General features: G+C 40.8%; 1 protein-coding gene across 1 annotated transcript in view; it reads right to left on the bottom strand.

Annotated features, from left to right (window-relative positions):
* Positions 1-12,015, bottom strand: part of CFAP47 (cilia and flagella associated protein 47) — a 773,444-nt gene that overhangs the window by 715,303 nt on the left and 46,126 nt on the right. The window contains exons 9-11 of the mRNA XM_059724382.1: positions 10,666-10,858; positions 5,743-5,956; positions 4,675-4,827 (exon numbers count right to left, since the gene is read on the bottom strand). Of these exons, the coding sequence (XP_059580365.1) occupies positions 4,675-4,827; positions 5,743-5,956; positions 10,666-10,858 (560 nt within the window). The remainder of the gene's footprint in view (positions 1-4,674; positions 4,828-5,742; positions 5,957-10,665; positions 10,859-12,015) is intronic.

Genomic DNA, 12,015 nt, shown 5'->3' with positions numbered 1-12,015 from the left:
TGTTGCTACAGGCTGATCTGTTACTTCGGGAGTTATTGCTGCTATGGGAGTAATTGTTGTTATTGCTTCAGGCAGGAGGGGCGGATGCACTCCTCCGCTCGATTCTCCCTTCCGTCAGCAAGAAGGCGTGGTCACTGGAAGCGACGCTGCGTCGGTGGGCAGGGTCGCCGGCCGAACTCTCACGGGTTTCTCCGAAGCTCCGCCCTTCTCTTCCGGTTCTTCCACGCAGTCTCCCTCTTGCTCGGCGCCATCTTGGCGTGGCGTCTCAGGATTTTCTTTCGCAGCCGCTTCTTTGACCGCTTGAACGGCCATACGCAGCTGGGCTTTCAAACTTAAATTCTTTTGCATTACACTGGTTACAGTACGAAAAGTTGAAGTTAGCACTCCCCCCTTCTCATATTGTGGGGCCACCCTCTCATCCGCAGTGTGTTCCTCCGTCTCCAGATCTTCGCAGAGCTCAGATGGAAGCTCGCGACCCCTTAATCTAGACGCTAGCATAAAGGGGGCGAACCGGTCGATTGGCACCGGTTCTTCACTCTCCCGAGCACATCTTAGGCAACGGGCACTCTCCCGGGTGAGGGTCGGGTTTACTGCGCCCGCCGGGTTGACTCTGGCGAGGGACACAGTGTCGAGGGGCCTGAACAGGACCCGCTCATCACTCATTATACACCCGAATGCTGCGGGGTGAAGATACACTTCCCTCTCTTTAGGGGCTCCGTCTTCGGAAGCTCCCTCTTCTCCCTTCAGCGAAAGGCGTCCGCAGCGCTTAGAGTTCTTCACGAGACGTGAAGTCCTCCTCCTCCACGAGATGGTTGTGGAGTCCTCCAACTTGGGCGGAAACCACTCAAGCCTCTTATACGGCTAGCAAGCCAATCACTAGCCGCCACGTGGGAATAATTTAGAACTGGCCAATAGTGGGGAACAAATTTGCATGCGGATGGCGGGAACTCCTTTGCACCGGGGTTTTCTCTTTGCAACTGAGAAATGCACCCTGCAAAGAAAGCTCCTCGTGGCGGGAAATAATTTAGCAGTGCCGAAGCGCGCGCACACAAAATCACACCCTTGGGTTGTGACACCACCCAATTCCATTCTAGTTGCTACTGCTTCTCACTGAGTTCCTAGGCATCTCTCAGGCCCTGCTTCCCCAATTCCACTCCTATCCAATCCTACAGCCTAGATCCAGCCATCACTCCTCTTATCTACAACCCTTAGTCACAACCTATTCATTCCTCCTTTCCTTTGGCTCCTCTCCCCTCTACTACTACTACTACCACCCATTCAAGCATCCCTTGATTCAAGTCCTTCTCTTCCTTTGTATTTATCTAACACTACTCCCTGCCCTCCATTCCTATACACCTTTCCCCGTAGGCTCCTGTTCAGTTCATGCTGCCTTGGCCTGGAACATACCCAATGCAGATGGAATCTGTAAAGAATTTGGACTCTTCTACATGGTACAGTGCAGCACCAACTACTGATACCTAAGCTAGCTCCAAACCAGCTAGCTCTGGTACCTGAAGCAGCATAGGTACATTAGCAAACCAATCTACCCAACTTAAATCACTTTGTTGAGACTATAGCCGTGTGTAGACAAAATGAGGGGCATGTGTGCACAACACTTTAAAGCAGGTTAAATGCTTTTGCACCACTTTAATGGTGTTGGTGTTTGCACATGTCGGAGGCATATTGCACAGTAATTCCAGCTGCTGTAGCAAATTCAGAGGTATAATGCACCTTAAATAACTTGGGGTACAGCAAACTAAAACTCCTCCAAGCGAAGCACCGGGCTCCATGCACCACAAGGGCTCTGCAGGAAGCCCATGCAAGCAGCTTGCAGCTGGCCCAGAAAGGCAGGCTCCCCCAAGGAAAAAAAAAAAATAGCAAGCCTGATCTTTTTCTTTTTTTCCCCCCCTGGAGCCTGCCTGCCTGCCTGAGCTGTGCGGGGACCCAGTGCTTCCCTCCACGGTGCCTGTGGGTGGGTGCCACTGTGGGCGGCTGCCACTGCCACAGAGGGAAGCACCAGCCCCCACCACCCCCAGCTCAGGAACTGCTCCACCCACTGGCAGCTCACCCTCCCCTCCCTGCCACTGGAGAGGCAGGTAAGTTTGGGTGTGTGCATGACATGGGGGTTTAAAGGGCCCTACATTGAAACGGTGTTTTTAAAAACCCACTGCTTCAATTTAGGGTCCCTGTTTCATCTACATATGCCCTATAGCTCTAATACTGAAAACATGGCTATATTGCTTCTAGTTTCTAGCAGTCATTTAGAGTTAATTTGAGTATCTCTGAACTGCAGTACCATAACAAAAGCAGTGTCAGCAGTGCACTGGCACTGGATGTTGCAGTGCACTTGGGGTGCCTGCCACTTTACAAGGTCAGGCAGCCTGCATAGCTGCTGGCAGGTGTGGGCCAGGGCTAATGGAGAGTCAGCTGACTCAGGGAGCCAGCAGGTAAGGCGAAGCCTGAAAGAGGAAGCCACCTGACTCAGAAGGAGGACAGGGCTTAGAGCAGATATTAACCAAGGTCCTGAGAGAAGCCAGCAGTAACACCTTGGAGCCTGCTTAGAAAATACCACCTCAGCAGGATGGCTGCAGCTCCAGAAGGTCAACATGCAGGGTAACACTTAAAGAAGTCTGGAGGTTTGGGCAGGAACTAAGGGGAGGAGAAATTTTATAGGGACCCAGGGAGGAGTCCAGAGCCCAAATTAAGGGGCTAAGAGTGTGAGCCCAGAGAGGGTCCAGGAGCCTATTGAGAGGCTGACAGTGTGGGCCTAGAGAAGGCCAGGAACCCTAGAGAAGGAGAAGAGGAATCAAGCATCAGTGAGGATACCATCTGTGAAGCATGGGGCATGGTGCAGGGGAGGAATGGAGCCATTAGCCCATACCGCAGTAACCACAGGCACCTAGTGGTCATTTGAGAGAGCAATTTGGAAGCCTTGGGGCAGCCTCTCTCATAAAAGTAACTGACATCAAGGCATAACAGGTGACTAAAAGGGTGACTGCCCACAAAGGGAGGGCTGCAGGGACTCTAGGGCCTTCATGGTCATCCCTGGAGAGCCCCCTTATCACACTGGGCACACCAAACCAAATGGTAGTAAAGTTACATACTAGCACTAAAATGTCTGGCTTTGACTCTGCTAAAAATTACTGCATTATGCAGCACAAATATAACACTCTACTACAAACTCTAATTAACTCACCTGAGCAAGTACAAACTGAAAAATTTTGAAGACCTACACTTCATCCATATGTGGATGAATTTGGTTGTTGAAGGAGGGTTAAAGGCATTCCAGCGCATACATCTGCCAAATTTTAAGCCTTTGCTCCAAAGAATAGAGTTACTACAGCTTCTCAACAAAAGATTATAAGACATTTTTAGCACAGGCACAACTATGAATTATTCCATGTCCTCTTTTTTGGAAGCTATTGAACCACTCTGAACCATTTTAGCTGACACTTAACTGGGAACAGGGGGAAGGAAATAAGACAAAAATCTGACGTAGAAATTTACAGACCACATTTTCAGCCCAAACTGAAGCAAATGATGAGAGGTTCTTATAATTTAGGAATGGTCATAGTACTTTAATAATAAGAATGACTACTTGTGCAGCTGCCACTGCTATTATTACCATTGCTACTACTAAAGATATATTACAGTTAATAAAATTAAGTAAACTAAAATATGATAAAACAAAATATAATCAATGTTAATGCTGGAAATCAAATACGAGATGTTTTTAAAAATAAAAGTTCATTTTAACTCATGGATGTAACTGCTACTCAAAAAGTACACTAAAAAGTTTGCAATATCCATATACAATACTTTATCCCCAAATGGTTAACATATCACAAGTGTCAAGAACAAGTCAGGAAGTATAGAGAGAATTTTATTGTGAGGACTTTAAGACACAGAGACACACACATACACATAAGAGCCTGGTTAATTTACTTCAGCAATATATTAGTGCCTAAAAGTGACCTGAATTTTTTTTAAACTTCCCCATCACAGAAAACAAGAGCTAAGTAGGCTTATGTTATTCTTGTTTAAATTTTCCTAGCTTTTTTTTTAATAAAACATTAACTATATCAAGAGTGTCAGCTCTAGTCTCCCAGCGTTTTGCTTTACCAAACTAAAATTTAGGGACCAAGTATAACCCCTCCTGTAATTTCATAATCATAGATCCATAAAGCCTCATAGTAGCATTACAATCACCTCATATGACATCGTGTATAACACAGACAATAGATTTTCTATGTCAAGTCCTATATTCTGACTGAGCTCAAACATACCTGTTGGAAATATATGCAGCCTACCTCTCAACAGAGTAGGAATCTGCCACATCCCAAGACAAGTTTTTCAACGATTAATTACAGCTATGTCAAAATGTGTACCTTATTTCTAGTTTGCATTTGTCTAGCTTCAGAGTCCAGACACTGAATGTTCTTACACCTTTATCCGTGAGCTTTGTCTAGCAAAGCATCTCTTAACGTATAAAAATTTACTACAAAAATGTTTGGAACACACTAATAAATAAGTCTCCAGCGATGCAAATACTTAGGCATATGTGTAAATTTTAGTATGTGAATATTCCTACAGAAGCCAATTTGTACCAAACATATACTGGGGCCTTAGATTGTTGTGGAGGCCTTATATTTTTTGTAAGAAACAATTTCATACCTGTAAACTTCTTTCTGTAAGCGATGCTGTCTCAAACTTTGAATAAAATCTGTATAGTATTCTTTATGTGCTTGCTTTTCTAGTTCTTCATAGTCAGTATATGCAAAATCTGGATCAACATAATGGTATCTCTCAGTCTTTGTAAAAATAGTCCTAAAGATTTAAAAAGAAAAGTAGTTTCATTATGTGTATAAATAAATGATTTAAGGCTTTACTAGCCTTTGAAAAGATCACTGGTTTTGCTGCATAAAATAGGTTTGCAATAAAATATTTGTGTCATAGGTGAATATTAGTATTTCACTTTGTAAAAAAAACCATAAAAACTAAATATAAAAAAGGGTTATATGATCAGTTTCACATTTAAAGCAACTCAAAAGAAACTTATTAAAAAGTGTTCTGTCTAAACAGACAGCTACTTATAAAAACACTATATTCTGAAAACAAAAATACACACTATTATAAAATATAGTTGATTGGTATTGATCTATTAATAAAATATGTAATTAATATAGTTATCATGATATCCTAGTTTTATCTTAAATTCTAGTGAATTGCCTCTCAAGAATGAATAGCGGGGAGGGGGAGCACAGCCACCTACCACCCACACTACTGCCACCTTCCAGGAGCAGTGGGAAGCTTACCCTGCCATCCCCTCCATCCCCCTCCTCCAGCACCCCGTGCCACCGCCGCTGTCCTTGCCCTGCCCACTAGCCCTGCTCCTTGAAGGCAGCGGAGAGCCACCATGATGTCAGGGATGGAGTGGGGAAGGGAGAGAGGGGGGAAGGCCATCAGCACTGGCCTTGCCCCCCCACTCAGTCCCCTCTGCACCCAACGTCACGGCAGTGCTCCACTGCCTCTTAGGAGCAGGGCCAGGGAGACGCAAGGCCAGTGGTGCTGGCCTTGCCCCTATGCTCTGTCACCTCCATCATGGCAGCACTCCGCACTCCGATTAATTGTTTCAATAACCAATCAAATTACTCCAAGAGCATTACAGATAGACAGATAGACAGACTAAGCCCTTTATTATACAAGAATTATACCCAAACATTATATTGCGTACTACATTACCTGTATTTTTTATGTCGTTCACTAGGCCTAATGCTGGCTGAGCGGTCATTAGGAAAGGCTATAAGTGCATCACTCTTACAGTTCCTATTTATTGTGTGCGTATGAATTTGCGTTTGAGCTGACTTAAGCATTGCCACTGGTGCAGGATCACTGTACTGTCCCATTTCATCAGCTATGAAATATCCAGTTGCATTAGAAATCATTGGTGTTATACCTTAGGATTGAAATAAAACATGTTTCATGAAATTCGGTTAAGCATTTTAAAATGGGATGTTCAAAAATAATATTTTGTTTCATAAAAATATATTTATTAACTTGTAAAAAGTAATACAATAAAATCATATCAGAAAATTAAAGCTCTGATACATTTCTCTACTGTTTTTCTTGACATATATTTACATTAACTTCAGTCAGGAAAGGCAAAGATGTTGTGACAATGGTGTTGACACAGGATGCAGAAGGGTTAGATTCAATTGCCAGTTATGCCACAAATTTTCCTGTCTGACCACTTCAGCATGTACTTATGTTTATGCACCTGAGTAGCCTTATTTCAGTCAATCCAACTACTTGAGCTGCCAAAACCCTGGATATTTGATCAGATTTTAAAAAAACCCGCCCAGAGAAAGATCTGAGGATCCAAAAAGAGCACATGCCTGGGAAAACTCAGACATATGGTAACCCTACCTTGCATTAGTAATAAATATGCTTCAAACAGATATCCCATCACCAGTGCATGCCATGCTACACCCCAGAAGCAGTGTGAAGCGCTCAGTAAAGTGGGAAAAGATAGCCTTTAGAAAAATGAATAGTTATCAAAATGGAAAGGCAGAGAGGCATTGGGACAGATGAAAGGTGTTTGGCCACTGAACTAAACAGTTAAGAGATGTATTAGTATTGATCGTCAACTGATAATATTTTGGAAAACTGGAACTGGATAATATACCTACCATCAACAATTTTTTTTTTAAATACACTTTTCAACGCAACAGCACCCAGTTAGTAAATGCCCATTTCCACATATTTCTGTCATAAAGGTATTTCATGTTTCTCAAACCAAACACCACAGGGAGAGGTGCATTACAGTGAAAAAGACGTCATCAACATAATCAAGATAAGCAGAAGGTGGCACCTTTGGGCATCTTTACACATGCCCTAGCATGGGAGGGCAATTTTCTGGAAAATTTTCCAGTACATTATTTTTCCATGAGAAATTTTCCATTTCTAAAAATACATTGTTCCATAAAATTCATTAGTAACAATGATTGGATGCCAATACAATATTATGCAAGCTTGACAGTTTCAAAGTTGTAATTAACATTTTTCAGGTGAGTATCCCTAGAAAGTGTGTGAGAGAGTACATATATGTTTTATTGATTTGTAAACAGGAGGTAAATATATTCACATAATAATCCAAACCAAAAATCAAGTTATGAATTCACCTAATTGGCTGTGCAGGTCAAATCAAAACCAAAGCTAAAATTCTTATTTCATCTCAGAACGCAAGTGAAAGCAAAACCAAAACTAAAACTGTGATTAATTTGTTTCACTTTCAGCTCAGCAAACACACATTTCTTTTCTTGAGTTGGGGAAGTTGGCAGTGTTTTCATAAGATCTGCTAGCGTTTTCTTAGTGCTTGGATTTGAAGTAGTCATAATAATGCCTAATCAGAAAAAAAATCAGTGTGGCATCATTATATTGAAGTTCAAGCCACTAAAGGAAGGAAGAAAGTTGGCAGATGGAAATATTGCAGGCAGGAGTATGCTAACAATGCAACAAGAATGAAGAAACATTTAATAACATGTAGAAACTGTCCTGGAAGAGCACAAGCCATACACAGAAAGCTAATACAACGAAGTGGTGGAACAACATCATCTGAGAAAAGTCTACTTCAGGAATCCTATGTAAGTAAACAAATTAATATGTTAAACAACACAGATAATAGACTAGCATCTATATTGTTTTAAAACATTCCAATTTAAAAAGCTGTTAATGCAAGTCTGGACTATATTTATTTATTTAAAATATTTGTATCCTGCTTTTCTGCTCGCACTAAGCACCCAAAGTGGCTTAGGCTTAACAATAATTTTTTTTTAATTACATAATAGATAAATAGTTAACTATTTCAACCCAGCAGAGTGAGCTTAGTCCTCTAGCCAAAGGCAGAAGTCAGACAATACTTCCCTTTGGCTCTCCAGTCCCAAGACACCTGAGCAGCAAGTTGAGCAGCAGCGTGTTCTTTCTGGCAGGGAGAGGAGAAGCAAGCTCCCTGCCGCTTCTCCTTCTGATGGAATAGGCTAAAATAAAAATTTTCCCTGCTTTTGTTGCAGGAACTTAGTAGCTCAAGTGAAATAGCAGATTTGCAAAAAATGGAAAAAGAAAATGTTGAGCTGCCAGGTCTGGGGGAAGAAGTAGGATCCTTGCTTTCATGATCACTGTCACCAGATATGCAATCCACCATGTGTAGCTGTTCAAGACAGTCAAGCTTTTTATCAAGCTTTGTGGACAAAATATCAAAAGAAGATCAAGAAAAAGCTGATGAGACATTAGCTCAGGCTGTATTTGCAAGTGGTACACCTCTTTCCATAACTGAAAATCAATACAGGAAGGAACATTACAAACTAATTTACCCATCATATAAGTTATCATCATGTTATCGCTTATCACATTCTCTCTTAGATAGAGAGTATGACAGAGTTCAAACAATGGTTATTCAAAGGACTGGTCAAGCAGAATCACTGACTCTGATGTCAGATGGATGGACTGATATACAAGGAAATCCTTTATTGAACATTACGTTAGCAACACCTAAACCAACATTCCTGAAAGCAATTCCCACCAAATCTTCTAAACATACAGCTGAATACATGGCCAAATTACTGAGTGAAGAGACTGAAATTGCAAATCCTTCCAGGGTACAAGCCATTGAAACTGATAATGCAAGTAACATGAAAGTGCGTGGCAAATATTAAAGGCAAAGTATGCTCATTTAATAGTATTTAGCTGTCTTGCTCATGGGTTGAATCTTCTGGCAAAGGACATGGTATGTGTGAATACAATGAAGACAATATTGGTAAACTGCAAAGTGATTGTGAAGGTATCCAACAATCATCATGTTGCTAATCAGACTTTGAAGAAATTACAGAAAAAGAAGCAGGGGAAGGAAAATGCACTTTTATTGCCAGGAGATGGGGCTCGCCTACAAAGTGCTTACATAGTTTGCTGCAAAGAACTGTTTGCAGTGTGCTTCAATAGAAAACAGTATCCCAGATTATTCCTGTGAACATTTGGAAGCAAATTCTCAACAACGTGCTCTGGGTTCGAATTCAAGGAGCATTCAATTTGCTACCAGTTTCAGTGGCTATCAAGAAACTTGAAGGAGATACACCAAGCCTTTCAAATATTCCAAAGATATTCAAACAACAAAATGAAAATCTAATTGAGCTTTTGCCTTCTTCACCTCTATCCAAAAAAAAGAAGAAAAAGAAGTAGTAGTAAAACAAATGTTTACTAAGAGATCTGAGTTTTGCTATCATCCAGTTCATCTGGCAGAACACCTTTTGGATCATCAAGAGAGGACAACATTTATCAGAACATGAATTATCTACCGCTTTTGATACAATTATGGAAGTAGATAAGAAGGTCCCCAACATCAACAAAATAGCCATGATGACAGACATTGCTGAGTACAGCACAAAAGAAAAACTTTGGAGCAAAGACGTCATTTGGCGGGCAGCAGAGAATATGTCTCCTCTCACATAGTGGAAGGTATACTGTAACACCTGGCTGTTGTCCAGGATTGCTCTAGGGATCCTAAGCATTCCACCAACAGCAGCTTCTTGTAAATGGAACTGGAAGGCTTTCAGCTCAATCAGGACAAAAAAGAGGAATAGACCAACGAATGAATGCACTGCTAAGCTTGTTTCTATTTCTCAAAATCTCTTGCATCTGAAGAATCAGTCAGAAGCACAATTAGCGAAGAAGATGCAGTGTGATAAGTTGCCCTTGCCCATAGACTCATTGGTAAAACCATCCTTTAGCAAAAGAGAATGTGATTCAAGTACTTCTGAATCATATTTGCCTCAATCTAATTCTGAAATATAACTAATAAGTAGTGCAAGTGATTCTACAGACAGTGACAGTGAAATTGGAGGTGCTGCAATGACCTCAGTGGAAGAGAGTTAAACTTTGTTGAAGTAGGTGAGTGGACAACCACGACATATCACGCCCAGTTCTTTGGGTGTGCTAAACAGTTTTCAGTTCCTTCATTTTTTTCTTAAATTTAAACAAACAATGGAAGGGAAGTACATGCCATTGTGTATTGTCATTACATTTTTACAAGTATTCCAATAAAAATAAATTATTTCCACATAAAGCTTTGAATTTGTTTGAATATAACATTTAACCACATTAAGTGTGCTGTATTTAATTTTATTTTCCTAATCAAATATTTCAATTAAAATATTTGTGGCTATTGGGACATAATATGATCATTGGGGTACTTTTTTTAGTTTTGTTTACTAAATGTAAGTCAAATAAACATGCTATATCAGATTGTACTCTATTTAGGGCATTGGATAATTTTCCAATTGAAAAATTTCCTGAAAACCAACATCTCTGCACAATGCTGAGGCTCAATTAATCAAATCTGCTCCAATGCACATTAATTAGCATGCACTGAAGTGGGCACCGGGCATGGTTACAGGTGCCCTTTGAGACTTAACTGGCTCAGAGGCATGAGCTTTCAAAGGCAACCATCTACTTTATCAGACAGCTTTTACAGAGATTTAAAAAAAATATTGGCTTAAACTCTAATAATAAATTAATTCCAAAGACCTCTTAGGAAATTTACTATTATAAAAGATCTTTATAAATGCAAACTATGAAGGTGGGGGCAATAGGGGAGGAGGGTGGTTGTTAACTTACCAGAGTTAATTTTGAACACAATTTTCTTTGGTTTAGATTTGCAAACACCAGTAAAGTTTAAGTTTATCTGATGAAAGGTTGTTTTCTTCAAAGTCTGTAAATTATCTTGCTGTATTACTAAGCCAATGATATCTACAACTTGCTTCACTTTAAAGGTTCCTACTTGAGTTGGAGAAAATGAAAACATCACATCCTGGAAAAATAAACATTGCTATTTTACTACAAATAAAGAGGTATTATAGATTTTTTTATTGAAAAAGATATGCATTCCTGATTCCTATTTATTTTTATGGTCCTATATGCACAATTACTACAACTATTACATATACGCTTCTGAATTAGAATAACTATTACATGTAATTTAGCAAATACAAAATATTACTCTTAGATACTACTATACTTGAAGAATTGTACAAACTCAATTCTGTAGCAAAATGTAGTTGTTCATTTTCTATAATCAAAGCCCTGCTGAAATCATGAAATGGAGCAATGCCCACGAAATCTACGAAAAATAACTTACTAAAAATAAAGTGCTGGCTCCCCAGAAGGACCTAGGAGTCCTCATGATGCTGAGGCCCAGCCATGCAGCCCGCCAGGGAGGCAGGGAGAACGGGGGCTGCCAGCATGAAGAAGAGCCCAAGATGGTGGCTGCCCCCACCCCTTGCCACTGACTGGCTGAGAGGGCTACCTGTCATGCAGCCCCAGCCCTCTCCATCAATCGGTGGTGAGGGGTGGGGATGCATGACAGACAGCCCTTGCAATCAATCAGAAGCAAGAGGCAGCACCAGCAAGGACCCTCAGCCAGAAGTGTGGGAGGCCCCACCGTGATCAACCTGCAAAAATGGCAGCCAGCCCCGTGATTTCCCCACAACTGGGTAGACCCGCGATCTATATTGCCCTCAAGTTACATGTACACAGAAGTTAAAATTGCTCATGTATCTTTTAATATGCCTTAGTATTCCACTAAAGGAAAAATAGTCAAAAATATTTGTGATTACTACAATAAGCTACAGGTAGGCCCTGATTCCATATAGGCTTAAGTAGGACTAACTTTATAGAAATAAGTAATATACCAAGTACCTACAACTTTGTAGAATCAAGGGGAGGCTTTTTTTCCCCCTTTTTGAAAACTGATAATGCCTGGCACTCTTTGGGAAGGGATAGTGCCGAATATATAAGCTCTGTGTATAAGCCTAAGCATAAATTTTCATCTCATGTTAAAGAAAATAGGAAACCTCCCTTGAAAATAGCTAGTCAAGATTGAAAATACACATTTTTTTTCCTAAATTTTACTACTTTTGGGACAAATTACAGTTCCTGAATAAGCCATTGTAGAGTATAATGGTCTCC

Source organism: Alligator mississippiensis, chromosome 1 (assembly GCF_030867095.1).
Source record: "Alligator mississippiensis isolate rAllMis1 chromosome 1, rAllMis1, whole genome shotgun sequence".
Lineage (NCBI taxonomy): Eukaryota > Metazoa > Chordata > Crocodylia > Alligatoridae > Alligator > Alligator mississippiensis.
The sequence above is the reverse complement of the archived record's forward strand: the minus strand, read 5'-3'. Positions and strand labels throughout refer to the sequence as shown.